Here is a 19,993-nt window from a genome sequence, read left to right as displayed (position 1 = left end):
CTAAGAATAGAAAAGGAATGAATCAACAAAGTTCTGTGTCCCAGCAGAAAGCAAGAACAGCTCTCCTGTGAGTGGTCAGTAAATCCAAACATTCACCCAAGACCAATCACGGATCCACCTGTTGCATTCCACAGCAGCAGATAACCATTGTTTACATTTTATTGCTGAGGCCACAGCTTCTCAGAAAGGGGAAAAGTCCTAAAGAAAGGATTTTTATGAAAATATGTCTGTGACACCATGCAAAATTTATTTTCTTTCAGTTCACTCTACTAAGTTGTCACACAGGTTGTCACAGAGAGTAGATTCCCTTGCTTCTGTAGTGCTGACTGAGTTAGCACTGGCACTGGGAAAAGGAAATCAATTTTAATATGATAACATCTAAGTATTTATCAGACTGATACTTTTCATGAAGTCTATCTATGAATAATGGAAGGTGTCAATTCCTTATTTCTAGAAAAGCAGTGAGTTTTTTTTTTGTTATAAGATCACAACTTCAAAAATACAGATCTATTTCATTTGGACTGTACTCTGTCTTATACAACTAAGATTAATCTCTCTGAAAAAATAAAAAAGTGGAAGATAAATATAATATTAAAAAATGTGGGTTTCAATACTATGGATCATCAAGTGAAACATATAATCTTTTTTGTGGGTGTCAGACTAGATATGAATGGTCTGTTTTGGCTACAAAATTTATAAGCACTTCATAGTTGCACACACTGTTTTAAAGAAGAAAAAAAGGCAGTTCTTCAGAATAAGCCTTTACTGCCACAGTGTTTTTCTTGTTCTTAATGCCTTTATTTTTCCTGTATATGCTGTGGTGTGAAGATTTATTTGCATTCAAATGACTTGTATTTTATGCTGTGCTGCAGACCTTTACTCACAGAAATTCTTAGAACAATGTATGTGATTTAACATACTTTCGTTTCCTATAAAATTATGTTTATAAATCTGATAGCTGTTTCTGTTTTCTGCTGTATTAAATATAAAGTCAAATCTGATAGAAAAAGTCTCTTAAGTCAAATATTGCCAAGACAGCTTCATAATTTCACTGCTGCAGACAAGAGAGCAGGCTAGTGAAAATTTCAGGTAGAGAGGAAAAAATTATGTTTGCCAGTCTTGTAACTATTGAAAAAATGTATTTGATTTAATTTTTAAATAACCTGTTTTCTTGTGCACTTTAAAGGTTCTAAAAATCAGAAACATGTCTTAAGACCAGAGTCTCTTGAAGGAACAGATGAAGAGGATCCAGTTACCGCTCTGGAGTGGGACCCTTTGTCAACTGATTACCTTCTTGTTGCTAATTTACATAATGGTATTCGACTAGTTGATTCTGAATCTCTGTCCTGTATCACAACTTTTAGTTTTCCCAGTGCAGCAGCATCTGTTCAGTGTTTAGCCTGGGTTTCTAGTGCACCTGGAATGTTTATAACTGGAGGTAAGGCTTTTATTTCCTGATTTATACAAAGATAACAAATACAGGACTGAGTCTTCAAAAATTGATACTCCAAGTTTGATTTTTATGTTTCATAATATTTTTAAAAGTAGAAGCATACATGAATTGTACATAAAAAAGACCATAACACAAAACCAGAAAATAATAAAACTACACTGAGCAGTTTTTTCATGTTTTAAAAGTTTTAGCTACATAAATAATGTGACTTTCTACAATTTGCTAAATAATATTTTCCTCATGCACCCTTTAGAAAAAAATATATTAATTCCTTTGGGAATAGGAATAAAAATGCATTGTAGTAATTGATGCCACTTCAGAGATTTAAAAGATTAAAAGAAGAAAGTAATCTATTTCCTGCCTCTTTTCTACATCACAGACATTATGGCTCAGGTTGAACTAATGAATAAAGAAATTAAGACTGGCAGAATATTTTATGAAAATAGAGGAAGAATTTATCTGTGTTTAAATAGCTAGTATTAATAATGATTGTTGTTAATAGTGATATGTCTATTGCGGTGAATGGAGGACAAATAGGATGCCATGGATGTTACACTACATGATCTCCAGAGGTTCCCTCCAGCCCTAACTGTTCTATGATTCTATGGAGTTGACAGTGGCTGCTTATAAAATTATTCTTAGGACTTGAAGTTTAATTCACTGCTGTATTTTTGTATAAATCAGTGCTCAAACCACATACCTCTGTGTTTTGTTTTGTTTTTTTAAACCTCAGATTCTCAGGTTGGTGTGTTACGTGTTTGGAATGTTTCACGTACAACACCTATAGAGAATTTTAAATTGAAGCAAACTGGTTTCCATGGCTTGCATGTGCTAAGTTCTCCTCCAAAACAAAAGTGTAAGTGTAATTTTGATTGTTATTCATTAAATGGTTGCAACTTAAGAAAATCTTATTTATGAGTCCAGATCAATCTCTGTAGTGTTGGTCAGCTATTTAGTTCTTAATTAAAGTATCTTCTGCTGCTAGTGGATTAGACAAATGCATAAAGGACAAGTACTTTATAAGGTCCTTCTTTAGTAGGCCAGGCTTCATACGGGAATTCTCCATTTCTTTTGTTTTAAATCTTGTTAGAATACAAGCATTTTACTCTTTATAATTTCGCTTATTATTGTAATAAGAAATAATCTTCTCTCTTTGTCTTTTGCTTTATATTGTTAAGCATGTTCATCACAGTATCCTCCTAAAAATCACCATACATCTTCAACAAGTGAGGCTGTTCCTCCTCCAACTTTAACCCAAAACCAAGCATTTTCTCTTCCTCCTGGTCATACCGTCTGTTGCTTCATGGATGGTGGAGTGGGGCTTTATGACATGGGAGCCAAAAAGTGGGATTTCCTTAGAGATTTGGTATGGTTCATCTCTGTTTTTGAACGGAGAGTTTATTTGGCTTGTGCACTTTTTTCTAACAGCAAGAAAATGGAGAATGAAGTCTTTGCAGTACTGTAAAGCAGTTTCTATTGTTAAAAAGAGCCCAAATTTCTAGGAAATAAATTCACAGTTCTGAAGTTAAAAGTAATTTTTAATTGGAAGTTACTGAATTCTGTTGGAAGTATTCTGACAGCTTTTTTAAAAACAGAAATAAAGAGTTACAGACTTGTTTTTGGTTTGTTTATTTTTTTAACTGAAATTTTAGTTTGAAATTTTAGTTCTCAGAAATATTCTCTAATGGATTTTCTGTAATTCAGAATAAAAGTTTGAGTCAAATCAGAGAGCTGTATGGTCAATGCATGCAGTTTAACATTACAAAGAATTATTAAATTTACTTTGATCCTGAAATTCAGAAACAGGTTTAACATATATTAGATGACCCTTTTCTTCACCAGGCTTTTAGTTACTGAGGTTCTTGAGGATATTTCTCTTTTCCTCTTTCCAAGTTCCCTTTTCACTGAAAAAAAACCCTAAACAATTTTCAGCTGTACTCCCATATGCATTTGAATAGAGGCTGCTGGTTGGTTTTCTCTTTCCATTTTTATTGGATTTCATCCTTTAAAGCAACTGAGGCTTAAAAAAATTCTTACATAATACTTCTGTTTCATATATTTAAACTTAAATTCTACAAATGCATGTCTTGGAAAACAACCAATTGATACATTAAAACTCTGTTGGATTGAAGTTTAAGCTGCAATAAAGCATAGACTGTACATAAAAACACAGAATATTCAGTGGGGCACTAGACAACTTGTAGAACATGTTCATAATACAGAACTTTATTTTCCCAATCAGGTACTTTTGACCAAAAGGGAAAAAACTGTTCCTGTTTTAAAAAATTAAGTTGGTTTTTTTTGCTTAGTTTTTAAATTCAATATTTTAGCAACATATTTTCAACAGAAAATGCTAACAAGTTCCTTGCATTGCATTACCCTATGGTTTCAGGAAAGAATTTTTCTGCTTTTAATTATAACCTATGAATGAGCATGTTGTAGTCTAAGTTATTTTATGCCTTTTATTTTGACTGATAAGCCTAAATATAAAAGGGTTTTGGAACTCTTAATTGACCTGACAATTAAATTAAATGCAATGTATTTTAGAGGTTGATCTAGAGTTAGACTTATGAAGAAAATCAAATGTAATAAAAATGGATTAAATATTTGTTTCATTTAAGGGACATGTTGAGACCATCTTTGATTGCAAATTCAAACCTGATAACCCTGATCTTCTTGCTACAGCTTCATTTGATGGCACAATAAAAGTTTGGGACATAAATACTTTATCAGCGGTTTATACATCTCCTGGTAATGAGGGGGTTATTTATTCCATTTCTTGGGCTCCAGGTAAGAATATTTTGCTGTATGTCTAAGTGTTCTTTGAATTAGCATTAACTGCAGAGTTTGTCATATAAAAATATTAGTTTTATATTGAAAGGAATCTTCTAAGGTTTAAACAAAACTTAATTATCTGTGAAACCAGTAGAATTCAGTTCTTCAGACCTTGCTGAAACTTACCCTTCTGAGTAATGCTCACAGTATTTCATACTCAGAATGGCGGGATGAAAATCTCTGGAACATTTCTAACATGGCATTATGCAGATGACAAAATGTCTTGCTTTGCATGAGAAGCAGCTACTTAAAGGAATTCAGATTATATTTTGTGCTGAAATAGTGGAACATATATGTATTTAGCTCTTTTTCTTCCTTCTTTGCGTAGGAGTCTAATCACTGAAGAACTCTGCTTTGACCTTATTAGAATAGGAAGTGTCTTTTCTGCAAAGCATCTACTTTTTCTTAGACAAATCACTGGACTCACTAGGAAATTTTGTTTTCAAAGCTGTCCTGTAACCCCCTTTGGAATACATGAAAATACACATCTGATAGTTGTCAATAGTTGACAATAAGTTGACTTCCCTATCATGTTTTATTTCTTTGGACAGCAGATGTATTTTTTTAAATCTAAATAATTCACCTTTCTCTTCTCACCTGCACTTTTAAACTCTTAAAAAATAATAACTGACAGAAGAAAAATATTGTGGTGGGAAGCTTAATATAGTCTGCATATGTTAAATAAATTTGCACTTTTTCATTTCAGAGAGTCTCTTGCACTGTATATACATCTTCACAAATAATTTTTCTTGCTATATAGAAATCATGGCAATGTGAAATACAGTGCTTATTCATGGTTATTTAATTTTGAAGTTTAAATTCAGTGTTTAGTTGTATCTCACACTGATGCAATAGTTTGTTTGCTGCAGGAGGGGTGTAGGTTTGTTGCTTTTGGTTTTGTTGGTTTTTTTTGTTTGTTTGTTTGTTTTTTGTTTTTGTTTTCTTTTTTAAAGATAAACTGGAAGTACATGCTCCAATTTTGTTCCTTAGTATGCTGTCCAAAAGCTCCTGTCCCTCCCAGCCAGAACGTTTGGTGCTTACTCCCAGACAATTCCTCCCTTGTACTTGGTTCCTAATGTGTAATCTAATACATGCCCCAATTTGTTTGGTCTTAGACCTTTGAAAAAAGTGATTACTCCTTTTTTCTTTTTTCTCCCCCATCATTCTCCTACCTGAGTTTACTCCCATTTTGTATATTTACCTTGCTAGACTCCTCCTGCATAGATTGTCTTTTCTGCCTCTGAAGCTTGCAATAAAATAACAGTCAAAAGTTTCCTATAAATCTGCTATTTAATGAAAAGTATAGCTATATTGGGATAGAGAGTCACTGTAGTGAGGAGACTTTGGTGGCTTTTGGGTTAGACCTGAAATGAATTTTCCGGTTCTCACTGTGGAATTTTGTACTCAGATTTTCCCCCCTGTAGAGTGTGGTTGCAGATTCAGGTACATTCTTGATGGTCTTAGGTGCAGCAGTGGTGCAAGATTAAGGAAACAAAATACTGTTAAGTGTTCTGTCTCATTTTTAGGATTTGTCTTTATATGTAATGAACTTTAAAGGGAAATGCTCTAGTTGCTACAACTTTAGGCTTGAAACATTGAGGTTGCCTCTCTTTCAGGTTTAGTCATATGCATCAGGATCATTAATTTCTTACATGCAAGACTTTTAACAGGCATTAAGACACTTTTTAAAGGAATACAATTTTTATTTGACCATTCCTCAAAACAGGAATGTAGAAAAACAGGTCAGGCTTTCACTGAAATTGATGTTTGTGACTTAGTAGCAAATGCTAGCCTCATGTTCATGTACCATTGATGGCTTATGTTCATATTACATTTCTTCAATTTAAAGCAAAACCATTGTTAAACAATCTTGTGATTTTATACTTATTGTAATATTTTATAAACATCTCTCTTTAAAGGAAATCTGAACTGCATAGCAGGTGGAACATCCAGAAATGGTGCCTTTATCTGGGATATTCGAAAAGGCAAAATAATAACCAGATTCAGTGAGGTAAGATGGGATTGCTACTTTTTTTGTCTATATGAAATACAAGTTAGTCATTCCGTCTAGTGTCCATAAGTAGAGATGGCCAAAGTACATATATTTTTAAAAGGTGCTATAGAATAAAAGTCTATGGAGTTATCTAGGTGCCAGTTTACATGTGTGGCAGAAGTATTTTTACTTCCTCAGAATGGGTTTGTAATATGAGAGTGGTGAAGCACCAGATGGACTCCATTATCTTAAAATTGGTCTTGTAGGGATACGTGGCAAAAGCATTGCTAATTCCTTAACTGGGTAAACATATATGGACATACAGACTCAGCATCAATATTTTCAAACATAAGGGCCAGAAAAAACTTGAAGTACCTGAAGCCTAGATCAGTAAAGCTCCATTTTGCAGCACACTAAGCAATATGACTCATTCATATACAATACAATACAAGGCTTGCCTTGTATTACCTGAAATTTATCCAGGCATTTTTAAGTCCTGAAATAGTAGCATAATGTTTATTGGCAGAAGGAGTTGTGTAATATTATGCTGTAGTATTTTACACTATTTTGTGTATTCGTGGTATATAGCTGTGATCTTGAGATTATACAGACATCATCATTTAAGTATAGGATCCACATCAATGTACAAGGTATGCTCTTTAAGAAGAGAGGTGGAGGAGTGAGGAGAGGCACAAGCAGAAAACAAATATACCTACCTTCAGGAGTTCTGGCATTCTAATACTGATATTGGCATTTGTGCTAATAAATATCTTTTCTGTAATACTGGTCCTGATACACATCCCAATTAAGTTTTCTCATACCACAATTTTTCATGCCCATATGCTTCATTATTCCAACAAGTAACTAACCTTTATTCAGAATCACTGGATGATTAATGGTGTAAGGGACAACAGGGAGTCATTTGGTCCAACCTCCCTGCTCAAGCAGGGTCATCCTAGAACACTTTGCACAGGATTGCATCCAGATGGTTCTGGAATATCTCCCGAGAGGGAGACTCCCCAACCTCTCAGGACAGTTTGTTCCAGTGCTTGGTCACTTACACAATAGAGAAGTTCTTCCTCATGTTCAGTTGGAACTTCCTGTGCATCAGTTTCTGACCATTGCCCCTTGCTTGGCACTACTGAGCAGAGCCTGGCTCCATCCTCTTGGCACGCTCCCATCAGATACTGACAGACATTGATGATCGCCTCTCAGTTGTGACTTCTCAAGACTGAATAGGCCCAGCTCTCTCAGCCTTTTCTTCTAAGAGAAATAATTTTTGTTGACCCCTATTGAACCCTCTCCACAAGTTCCATATCTCTCTTTAACTGAGGACAAAACTGGGCACAATTCTGTCCTCACCAGGGCAGAATAGAAGAGCAGAATTACCTCTGTTGCCCTGCTGGAATGCTCTTCCTAATGCACCCCAGTACACCATTGGCCTCTTGGCCACAAGGTCACACTGCTGCTCATGGACAGCTTGGTGTGCACCAGAACTCCCACTCCACCCTCCTTCTCCACAGGGCTGCTTTCCAGTGGATCAGCCCCAGCCTGTGCTGGTACATGAGTTTATTCTTCCCCAGCTGCAGGACCCTGCAATTGCCTTTGTTGAATTTCAGCTGGTTCCTCTCTGCCCATCTCTCCAACCTGCCAAAGTCCCTCTGAAGGGCTGCACAGTACCCTGGGGTATTGGCCACTCCTCCCAGCTTTGTGTTGTCAGTCAGCTTGCTGAGGATGCATCTGCCCCTTTATCAAGTCATTGATGAACAACCTATACAATTCTGGGACTGGTATTGAATCTTGGGGGCCATCACTAGTGATAGGCTTCCAACTAGAGCCTGTGCCACTGATTACGACCCCTTGGGATCTGCTGTTCAGCCAGTTCTCCATCCACCTCACTGTCCACTCATCTGCTCCACACTTTATGAGTTTGACTATGAGGACTTTGTCAGAGACAGTGTTGAAATTCTTGATGAAGTCAAGGTGAGCAATACACACTGCTCTCCCCTCATCATCGCTTGAGGTGAGGCTAATTGGTTAGTAGTTCCCTGGGTCTTCCTCTTTCTTTTTGGAGACTGGAGTGACATTTACTTTCTTACAGTTCTCACCTCAGACACCTCTCCAGATTGCCCCAGCCTTCCTTTCAAAGATGGCCATGAGCAGCCTCGCTGTGGTGATACTCTTTCAGCATTTTTGGATGCATCCTGTCAGGGCCCATGGACCTTGGATGTCAAGTTTTTCTTGTGTTCTCTAACCCAGTTCATCTTGATCAAAGGAAAGTCTTGCTTCCAGCATTCTTCTATGGTGGTCCCTTGAGTCAGAGACTCTTGAGAGCTGGTTCAGTCAGTGAAGACTGTTGTAAAGAAATTGTTCAATAACTCTGCCTTTTCTGCATCCTCTGCTACCAGGGTCCCCCCTCCATTTAGTAATGGGCCTACATTATCCTTGGTTTTCCTTTTGTTATTAATAGAGCTGAAGAAGGACTACTTCTTCTCCTTGACATCCTTGGCCAGACTTAATTCCAGATGAGCCTTTGTGCTCCTTATCTCCTTTCTACTTATTCTGCCAGCCTCTCTGTATTAATTCCAAGGGGCCTGACCCTGCTTCTATCTCTTGTGCATTTCCTACATCTGCTTAAGTAATGACAGAAGTTCTTTGATCATCCATGAAGATCTCTTGCCCCCTTTCTCCAATTTCTTGCTCATCGGGGTGCATTGTTTTGAGCCTGGAGGAAACGATCCTTGAATATCAACTGGTTCTCTTGGACCTTTTTCCCTGCAAGGTGTGTTCCCATGGAACTATTTAAAGAAAATCCCTGAAGAGACTAAAGGTAGCTCTGCTCAAGTCCATGACTGTGTCTTACTTGCTGCCCTGCTTCCACCTTGCTTGATACTGAACTCCAGTCTCAATAGTCATTACAGCCAAGGTTTCCCCCAACCTTTATATCTCTCACAAGGCTTTCCCTGTTTGTTAGTATGAGATTCAAGCAGCACAAGATTCCTTGTGGGATCCTACACTACCTATGACAGGAAGTTGTCATCAACATTTTCTAGGAACCTCTTGGACTCTGTACTTCACTGTGCTGCTTCTCCAGCAGATGTGACGGTAGTTAAAGTCCCCCACAAGGACTAGTGGCTGTGACTTTGGGGCTGCTTCTAGCTGGCTGTAGATGGCTTCATCCACTTCTTTTTACCTATCAAGCAGCCTATAGCAAACACCCACAACAGTGTCTTTTATCCAAACCATAAGCTCTCGACTTGCCCATTATCCAGTCCAAGACAGAGCTTGATACATCCTAAGTGTTGCCTCACACAGGGGAAAATTCCACCAATGTGACTTTCTGGCCTGTCTTTCCTAAACATTATGTAGTCTTTTGTGGCAACATTCCAGTCATGCAAGGTATCCCACTGTGTCTCTGTAATCACAGTGTAGTCAAAGGCTTGTGACTGCACACAGATCTCTAGTTCATCCAGTTTGTTCCCCATACTGCATCTGTTGGGGTACAGGCATGTAACAGAAGTATTTGATTCTGTCCATATCCCAGTGGAGGTGCAAAGGGATTCCCTGTAGTTCTGTCTAATGATTACTTCTTTGGCTGCTTGTGCTTGCTCCAGGTACTGTCTCTTAAGCCTCCTAATGCTACTAGAGTGGTTTCTATGGTTCTCTCCTTCCCTACACATTCTCTCTGGCAAGCCTGGCCTTGGTCTCTTTCCAAACTAGTTTAAAGCTCTTGCAGTGAGCCCTGTGAACTCCTGAACTAAGATCCTTTTTGTATTTGGAGACAGCTGAACCCCGTTTGTTGCCACCAGGCTTGGTGTTGTATAAACTGACCCATGATCAAAACCCCCAAAACCGTGCTGGTAGCACCAGCATCAAGTCTAGTTGTTCATCTGCATGATCTTTCTGTTTCTTGCCACATCATTCCCTGCAACTGGCAGGACAGAAGAGAACACAACTTGTGCTTCACATCCCTCAAGTTGTTACCTCAAGGCCCAAAGGCCCCTCTTGATGGTCCACAGTGTTGTTTGTTTAACTTTCAGGTTTATATAGTTTCAGATTGCTCATTCTTCATCTTGACCCAGTATTGTCTCTTAGATCCTGGAGGCTATAATGGTTTTACTACATATCTCCATAGTCCCAATGTTTTGGACTTGGATTCTCAAACATCCAGCTTATACTGGGTACTCATTATCATGTGGTTTTGTACAGTATACTGTACTGGGAGAAAAGGACTGAAGACCATAGGAGAATAAAGTAAAAAAGATGAGTCAATAGATGAGAGAAAAAGGGGTGAATTATTTCTTATTGATAGGTATTTTGCATTTTTTGAAGCATGGAAAGAATGGAATCTTCTGCATTGCCTGGAGTCATAAAGATTCCAAAAGAATAGCAACCTGCAGCAGTGATGGATTTTGGTGAGTGTTATTGGAAGAAAACAAATGGCTAAATGCACTTCTCGAATCCATAAATTTTGACAGTACTCTCAGTTAATTTAAAAACTTTTCTTACTGGACAAAACTTAAATTCTATTACTCTTCTGTACTTGTTAGGGTACATTTTTCATGATTTAAAAAAAAATAAAGGAAATGTTTTCAATAGGAATAGTGTCTAAGACACACTGATAGTGAAATTAAATAGTGATTTTTATTTGGACAAGAATATCCTTCTAGGTTTCTTATCTGTAGAGGACACTTTTCAAAAGATATCCAACTTTACTTGTCTTAATTTTAAAATTTTATTTAGTTTGTTGTTTCAAGGACTAAAAAGTATTATTTTAGAATTAAATAACCACAAGTGCACTATCACAAGAGTGTAATAACCCCTTTCTAAAAATGCATGAATGTCCATTGAAACCAATTTTGCAAATATTGTTTCCAGTACATCTTAAAAATCTTTCTTCATTTGTTTCCTCTGCTACCTCTGTCATTCCAGCTTGAACATAATGGGCAGAAATTTTAGAAAATAATTAACTTCCTTTTTAATTCATAAAGATCTATTTGTACCTTAAAGCCATGACTACAGCTTTGATTCTGGGCTATGAGATCCTTTCAAGAAATATGTACCACAGTGAACATCTTTAAAGCCCCTCTGAAGAAACATAGATAACTGAAGTGAAGTTAGATGTTGTGCAATCAACATCCAGTTAATTGTTGTGATTGAGGGGCTGATATTGTTTGTGACTGTTTCTCCGATTCTTTGTGTACACATTTTTGCTCTCTGGTTTATTTGCACAGAATAAAACCTAATTTTTGATAGCCTACCCAGAATGTATTTTTCCTTATAATATCACATTGTAATTGTTTTCAGTATTATTCGAACCATTGATGGCAATGTTCTTCACAAGTACAAACATCCAGCTGCAGTGTTTGGCTGTGATTGGAGTCAAAACAACAAGTAAGTAAAAATTAACCCAAAGAATTGACAACATTTACTATTTAAATTGATTACCAGTAAAGTAACACAAATTTATGTAGAATGTGATATTCACTGTGATAGTTAAACACTGAAAATATCTATTCCAAAGTAGGTTATGCCTATTGCAGCTCTCTCTTCCCAGTAGTATATTTCATTGACTACCATGAACTTTCTTAACTTTCAAAGGAGGATCATTTCATATTGATGAGAAAAAAAAATTATCTAGCTGAATATATAATGAGGGAGAAGGGGGGGAAGACATTCAATACCAGGAAAGAGAGGTCTAGAGGTGTAGATTGGTGTCCTTGAAATGACTGCTAAGGTGAAAATGTAGCAGTCATTTCAAGGACACCAATCTACACGTCTAGACCTTTGTGATTACATGTAAATTTTGTAGATAATTATTAATAATGAATGAGAACTTTTTGCAAAAAAAAAATTGTAGTAATTTGATTTAATCATAGTTGTGTATTGGGTGCATAGTCAGACGAGTGCAAATATATTCCCCATTGCAACTAAAGGATCTTTATCAGGTTTATTCTTATTTAGTTTTTTTAATCAGATTATCAATAGTTACATCTTGAAGAGATGAAGGAGAAGCAAAAAAAATGCTATTTCAAAAAATAATTGCAAATTGCACATCTATTTTGTTTAAATTTAAAGAAGCATTTATCATCTCTGTGACCAAGGATTTTGCTGTTTTTATTTTGCAGAGATATGATAGCTACTGGTTGTGAGGATAAAAATGTTCGTGTTTACTACTTGGCAACCAGCTCTGATCAACCACTGAAAGTTTTTACTGGGCATACTGCAAAGGTGTTTCATGTACGGTGGTCTCCTCTCAGAGAAGGAATCCTCTGCAGTGGCTCTGATGATGGGTGAGTATTTCTGAATGGTTAGAAAACTTAAAACTCAAGCAGGACTATTGGAGAAACTTACATCTTTGCTTGTAATGGTGTTGTCAATACTTAATAATCTAAATCCCTGTCTTGTTCAGATACAGGTTTTAGCTCTGCTCTTAGCTTTATGTAGTATTTGGACTGCAGGATCATTATCTAAAATAGTCACAACTGCTGCAGTAGTGCAAGTTTCCATATGCTTTCTCAAAAGTAGGCTCAGTGCTTGATACTGTTAGTGTGAGGAATAGCACAAGGAGGATACCACATGCTTACATTACATCTAAAGAAACAGGTGCAAGACCTGCCCTTATTTGATATTTTTCAACAGTGTACTTAAGTAGAATCTGCAGAGAATTTTAATGAGTATTGTATCTTTCTGGTTTTTTGTTTGATGCCATTGCTTTTGAGGGAGGGCACATCAGTCCATGGTAAGCAGAAGGAAGCATTTTTCTATAATTCTAAGCCACTTCCCTGCAGAATATACAAGATATTTTTGTAAAGTTTGGAGTGTTGGCTTCTATTGCTTTCCCATTATCATTCATTACAGGTTTATGTTTGAAGCAAAATCTATTAGTTCATAGTGCAATGATTCATGACAAAAGACAACCTGATAGCAATTTTCTTGACAATAAAATACATTGAAGAGGACCGGCCCTAGAATTGAACCATGATGAGCATTGCTGCTGACCAGTCGCCAGCCAGATGTAGCCCCTTTCACTACAACTCTTTGAGCCCTGTTGTGATGCAAATAAATATTCTGATAAATTTGAAGTTTAAAATATTGCTTTAGTAGAGAGATAATTATATTTCAATAGGTGATCGGATGTAAATTGTTCTCTTTTATCCTGTTTCAGTACCGTTCGGATATGGGATTATACACAAGATGCTTGTATAAATGTTCTTAGTGGACATACAGCTCCAGTACGGGGACTGATGTGGAATCCTGAAATTCCTTACCTTCTAATATCTGGCAGTTGGGACTATACAATTCGAGTCTGGGACACAAGAGATGGAACATGTTTGGACACAGTTTATGATCATGGTGCAGATGTGTATGGTAATATCTTTTAAATTTTGTTTTATTTCTGTATTGAAATGCATTCTAATAGGGTTTGAAATTTATAAAGTAATTTAATCAAACAGGTTATTACATAAACTTATTTCACTATATTTTAAAATATTCCCTCTACTAGGATTAACGTGTCATCCTAGTCGTCCATTTACGATGGCATCTTGCTCTCGTGATTCCACTGTGAGACTCTGGTCATTGACACCTCTTATAAACCCTCTACAAATAAATATCATAACAGACAGATGTTGGGATGATATTATCGGCAATACAGGTAAGCAAATTGTATAAGCCATTGTTTTAATTTTCTTTATGTTAATATTCTTATTCCTTTGGTTGTTTTGTATTTTAATTTCATATATAAATCTTTGTGTGTGTTAGATCGCGCCGTGGAGTCTGGAGCTCCTCCTTTGCTGTGTGGTAAAGTTTCCAGGGATATTAAACAAGAATTGGAAAAATTGTCAGGAAGTCTTCAAGGAAAAAAACTAAGGTGGTTTTCAGAATTTTTTTCAGTAAGTATTCCGCCAAATTAGGGATGTTGTTAATGCACATGACTTTCTTTTCTGAAGTCAGAATCTAAAATTGAGATTTCTTTTTTATCTACCATTTTTTTCTCTCTTTCTTGAAGGAAGCCTAGAAAATAGACAGAAATAAGTTTATTTCTGACCAGGTCAGCATATAAAAGTGTCCATGATTCAATTGTTTGTCAGTTGTGAAAAACAAATTTCACTAATTTAGCTTTGCAAAAAACAAATCAGCTTTTTTGCAAAGTTAAATTAGTGAAATAATATAATTTTCTATAGGAAAGGTTAATTTGACAGCAATTTGCTATTGAAGAAAATGAAATTATGTGCTTAATCAAACTGCATTAGAGTTTTTATTAAAAGAACACCTTCATTACTGACAAGTTTTTAACTGCCCTGTGTCTGTGCCCAAACTGCTTTTTATGTTTTAGGAACTGTAGATCCAGATGACCTGTGCCTCAGTATCCATCTACTGCCTTTTCTCCATTGCATAGTAATATTTTCTATAAATTGCTGCAGCTTCTCAGTGCAAATGAGTTAAAAAATATGGGTTCCTTTGAGTTCTTACCTGAATAGAAGCTGTACTTGAGGTTCAGCAAAGACAAAATTACTTGGAACTACAGGTTCTACTACTACTGAAACTTGTGTCCAATACTGTTGTAATTTAAATCAAAACACTGTTCTAAAAAGACCTAGTTCATCCAAAGTATTTGGTTTGAGTTCTACCTAAATTGAAGTGGATAACGGAGAAATGATGAAACAATCTTTCTCAATTTCAAAATGAGACATTTTCTCTTTTGTTAAAAATATATTTATGGAATTCTTCGTTTTATAGAAGTTATAAATCTTGATTTCCCTTGTTGATTTGACAGTAAAACTGTTTTAAGAATACTAGAATTTTCCAAGAACAAAAGCTTTTTTGATCAGGTATGGGCTGTGCTTTTTGACTCCAGAAAAGGAGGTATTGTGCTAAACTATGAGGAATCTGATTGGAGTTTTAGGGGAGAGAAAAAAGAGAGAGTAGTCTCTTTTATTATTTTTTTGGGGAGGGGCAGGGGGGAAGCGGGGAGGGAGATTGCGTGGTTGAGGTTTCCCTAGTAGGATTTATACTTTTTCCCAGCTCAGAAATAATTTGACTTCTAAACTTGTGATCCTGTTATTCTTAGAAAAGCTTCTTTAGGTCAAAGGTTTGACGACTTTTTTAAGCTTTTGAATACTCACTCTCTTCCAGACTTCATTCAGTGTTAAACTGTTGTCCTGTTTCTACAGAAGGATTGATTCAAAGGCTAGACCAATAGAAATGTTTAAAATTTATTTAAAAACAATATTTTGTGCATATACCGTTATACTATATGTGTCTATTTTAAGATTTAATATTAAGATAGTAAACCAGGTTGTGACAGTGAAGCCTTGAAGTTCTTTTCTACCTGGCCCATGCCTTTGCTTTACAGAAAATAGTAAGGAAGTCCTGGGTCAGCTCCTGCATGGCAGCAGCTGACTGTTGGTTTGTGCCAGTAGTAGACACAAGATGGCTTGCATTTATTTGAGAGCAAAAGGGAAAACTAATGGTGAGCCCTCAGCTATGTCCACACGTAACCAAATAGGTTCATGGATCTCACTGTGTCTTTACAGCCTTCAAGAAGACTGAAGGACTGGTAGTCTCTTGAACTAACTCATGTTTTCATAATAAAGGTTCTAATATTGGAATTGTCTGAAATTGTATTTCTTGGAGTTGTCTGACAAATGTTTTCCAATATCTTTATAAGTTCAAGTTTCTCTCTTGAACATAACTGTAATAAAACTCTTCTTCCCTAACAATTTTAGCCTCCAGGAGGCAGCAAAAATTTGTGGGATTTGGTTGCTGTAATAAAGGGACAGGATGACAGTTTGCTTCCACAAAACTACTGCAAAGGAATTATGCATATGAAACACCTCATTAGATTTAGACTGGTAAGTGAAGCACAAACAGTATGTGAAAATGGTTGTTAGTCCATGTAGTATTTCACTATTTAAAAATAACACTCAATGCTTTACAAAGGGTCACAATTTCATATCCAAAGATATTTGTGCAATACCGGTTCTTCACTGCAATACTAGTCTGTTACAATAGCATCTAGCTGAGTCTGTGTGACTTCATGCATACTCAGTGTTAAAATGCTAGGTTATAGTTATTAACTAGAAAAGCAATTTCAAAACAAAATCAATTGCAAACAATCATCACTACAGTTTCAGCTATGAAGTGATTTGTCTTGCCTATTATATACACTGTACTTTCATGTTCAGTAAAGTCAAATTACTTATTTGTATATATGAAGTGTGTAGCTATGTTCAGATGTAAAGACAGGGGAATTCATGTCTGAAAATGGGGGAGAGTCATCAGAAATATGTTCTGTACCTCTCTGTAAGAAGGAATGGCAAGAAACTGTCCTTAATACAGATACACAGCTTAGGAGTGACTTGGAGGAGTACTAAAGAATCCCATACTCCAATGACTGGATTGTAAATAGAGGAAAGATGATCTACTGGTATGGATCAGGAAATGCACTTGCCATCCTCAGGGCTAATACTTGCCAGGTATCACCTGTTTTTGCTGTAAAATCACAGACTTTTTTAGTGTGTCCTACGTTCCTTGTGACTCTCAAGTGATTAAGTTTATTAGTGTTGTTAACTGTAATAATAGCAGCTGCTCTGCAAATCCTATGAAGCTCTGTTTGTGTGTCCATGTGTCCAAAAACCAGTTTTCTCAGCCAGTTGGCCTGAGAAGACATTAAATCTTGATTTGTGCAGTGCCAGCAGTCTGTTTACCCCTGCAAAATTATTTCATGCATTTATAACTTCAGTGACCTAGAGTAACTACAGTAATTGCTGGTCATTCTGTGGACCTGGATTAAGTGTTCATATTAATTAAAAGCATTTTTTCCCCTTCTTGCTGACTCAAAATCTTGTTTGAAATCTTTAAGAGAAAGTATGGGATAGGGTAATGCTGCCTGCTTATTAAGGACTGCTAATATTCTCTTTTCCTTAGGAAACTAAATAATGGCACTGCAGCACCTATACATTTCAGGATGAAGGAAGGATGTATAGCAACTCTGTTTTTTCTGGTCTTAGTAAACAGAGAGGATGCATTGATGACTTTAGCATGAAAATAATAAAAACTTTAGAGGTGCTGAGGGAAAAAAATGTAGTATTTTTTTAAAAAAAATAGATTCTTGAGAGCTGCCATTGGCCTACGTGGCAGTTTACTTTGGGGAAGAATGTTCAAAATTCATTCTCCATCTTCCATATACGGTTCTGCAAAGTCATGAATAGCCCAATGCCACTATTGTGCATTGAACATAGAATTCAACTTAGAATTCTTGAAATGGGAATCTCCCTTTGTTTTGTTTTTTCTTTTTTCCCTGTACATATAATTCTGTTGCAGCTTGTTTCTCAGGCTCTGCCAGATAAAGAAATTAAGTCTTGTCTTCGCAACTAATATAAAAATTGCAGAAGTTGGGAATATAAATAATTTCTTGGCTATAAGGTTACTGGGGCATGACAGATCAGATCACAGAACTTGTTGTCTACCAGTTAAGCCTACTGTCTTTGTTATTTCTTTGTGTGGACATCATTATAATGGAGAATTTTCAGCTCTCTATGGTTTATGTTCACAAATAGATGTTTTTTTAAGTTTCAAAATATCAAGATTTTTATGAGGGACATCTGGATGAATTACCATTATATATGAGAATAAAAAAAAAATTATTATCGGAAGATAATAAATGAAAATGTATATGCACAATAAAACACTAACACATTTACTTTAACAACGTAAATATAGTTCACTGTAATCTCATTGAAATCTCTTTCAATTAGCCTTTTTGCTAAAGCATGTTTTTCTTAAATTATAACCATTATATTCTGCTGTAATATTTACCAATAGTTCATTCCTAAGGAAATTTTTTTTCATCACAGAAAACTTCTAAATCTTTTTTTTTTCTTTCCCTCAGTCCAAGGCACAAGAACTGACAACAGTAAAGATGTCTAAATTTGGAGGTGGTATTGGTGCACCCAGCAAAGAGGAAAGACTCAAAGAAGCTGCAGAAATACATTTAAGATTAGGACAAATTCAGCGATATTGTGAGCTAATGGTAGAACTTGGAGAGGTAAAATATCAGAACACTATTGAAGAATAAAAACTTATTGAAGTTTCTGAAAAACCAGCTACCCTAGCAAAGATGGGGAAGCAATGAATGGGTCACAAGTCCCCAGAAAAATAATCTTGTTCCACTTATTTTTAACATATGCAGTCTAAACCATAACTCATTCCTTATTTAACTTTGACAAATATGTTTTTAATGGAAGTAAAGTAGTTTAAAATACTAGTTTACACTAGTTTAAAATATGGCTGCTTCTCAAATGGAAATTATCATGTTAAATGTATTATTACTTTCTTCTAGTGGGACAAAGCTCTCTCAGTTGCACCTGGTGTATCAATGAAATATTGGAGGAAGTTAATGCAAAGGTAAGTTAACTAAAATATGATGGCAAATTGTAGCTTCAGTTCATAACAGAACTCAGACAAGTAGGAAGGATGGATACTATTACCAGATACAGTTGTCTTTTGTTCCAGCATTCTAGTGATGTTACTTTTTGTTCAGTAAGCTTTGAGATAGAACTGTGGAGAATTTCAATAATCTTGTGTACAAGAATCAAAGGGTTGAAAATAAATTGCAACTTTATAAACTCTTTAAGTGCAGTATTCACACTTTGTAAATCTGGAAAGGCAGATGGGTTTCAGTGAACTTTATTTGGTTTCATCTAACACCTACACCATGTAGTTGACTTAAGTGATTGTTCATATATATGGTTCCTTCTTGTTTATTTATTAATTTGTTTAATTAGGAGAGCGGATCAGTTAATTCAGGAAGAAAATGATGATGTCATCCCATACTGTATAGCTATTGGAGATGTGAAGAAACTGGTTTCATTCTTTACTTCAAGAGGTCAGCTTAAAGAGGCTCTACTTGTTGCACAGGTATTACTATACATATATACCAGTGCGGGAGATGTATTTAGCTCTTAGCTTTTAAGTCAGAATGTTACATGAACATTTAAAAGGCAAAATAGCTGAATAATAATGCCCTAGTCTTTACTTCCATATGGTATTGACCAGTTTTTATACAGAAATCACAAGAAGGAGGTACCTCACGTTTACAGATTTAAAGCCTGATTCTTCTAAACTGCAACAAATGACCATAATGTAAACCAATGTGTTCAATTTCAATTTAAATGGAACCTGATTTTCAGCAGCTGGTATTGTCCTTAACATCAAATTCATGTAGAATTTGATTTCTCATTAATTTCTACTGAGAAATCATCTGTAGGTTTTAGCTAAATAATGTACAGAATGTAGCTTTGACACATGCTTAGAGTGTTTTGAACTATAGTTCAAACTGTAGTGTTTGAACTTTAAAGCAAGTTAAAGCTCCAGAAAGATCTTAATTTTTCATGTAAGAGAGGTATTGCACAGCTACTACAATTCACAGAATAGTCTGTCTCAAAGGTTTAATAAGATAATAATGAGTAACAAAATGCCAGGATTTACCTTCCTTGGTAACTGAGCCTTGAGGTTTAATGCTGTTATCCCAGCTGCATCTTCAAGCATGTGAAAGAATTTCAAAAAATTCACAGAATCAATTAGGTTGGAAAAGATCTCTGAGATCACTGAGTCCATCCCTTTACCAACCACCACTTTGTCAACTGATTTCATTTTAACCCACACTCATCTCTTTCTATTTAATGTTAGAAATAAATTCTTGTAAG

At 35.8% G+C, this 19,993-nt stretch overlaps 1 protein-coding gene across 10 annotated transcripts in view; it reads left to right on the top strand.

The window, feature by feature from the left end:
- WDR17 (WD repeat domain 17) overlaps window positions 1-19,993 on the top strand; it is a 53,393-nt gene that overhangs the window by 20,370 nt on the left and 13,030 nt on the right. For all 10 annotated transcript variants that reach the window (XM_064710637.1, XM_064710635.1, XM_064710636.1 and 7 more), the window contains 15 exons: window positions 1,187-1,438; window positions 2,187-2,309; window positions 2,632-2,819; window positions 4,075-4,243; window positions 6,208-6,299; window positions 10,614-10,696; window positions 11,589-11,675; window positions 12,410-12,574; window positions 13,450-13,652; window positions 13,789-13,938; window positions 14,046-14,176; window positions 16,013-16,138; window positions 18,178-18,333; window positions 18,628-18,692; window positions 19,073-19,205. In XM_064710637.1, coding sequence (XP_064566707.1) covers window positions 1,187-1,438; window positions 2,187-2,309; window positions 2,632-2,819; window positions 4,075-4,243; window positions 6,208-6,299; window positions 10,614-10,696; window positions 11,589-11,675; window positions 12,410-12,574; window positions 13,450-13,652; window positions 13,789-13,938; window positions 14,046-14,176; window positions 16,013-16,138; window positions 18,178-18,333; window positions 18,628-18,692; window positions 19,073-19,205 — 2,123 coding nt within the window. The remainder of the gene's footprint in view (window positions 1-1,186; window positions 1,439-2,186; window positions 2,310-2,631; window positions 2,820-4,074; window positions 4,244-6,207; window positions 6,300-10,613; window positions 10,697-11,588; window positions 11,676-12,409; window positions 12,575-13,449; window positions 13,653-13,788; window positions 13,939-14,045; window positions 14,177-16,012; window positions 16,139-18,177; window positions 18,334-18,627; window positions 18,693-19,072; window positions 19,206-19,993) is intronic.

Source organism: Zonotrichia leucophrys, chromosome 4 (genome assembly GCF_028769735.1).
Source record: "Zonotrichia leucophrys gambelii isolate GWCS_2022_RI chromosome 4, RI_Zleu_2.0, whole genome shotgun sequence".
Taxonomy (NCBI): Eukaryota; Metazoa; Chordata; class Aves; order Passeriformes; family Passerellidae; genus Zonotrichia; species Zonotrichia leucophrys.
This window is presented reverse-complemented; position numbering and strand designations above follow the sequence as displayed.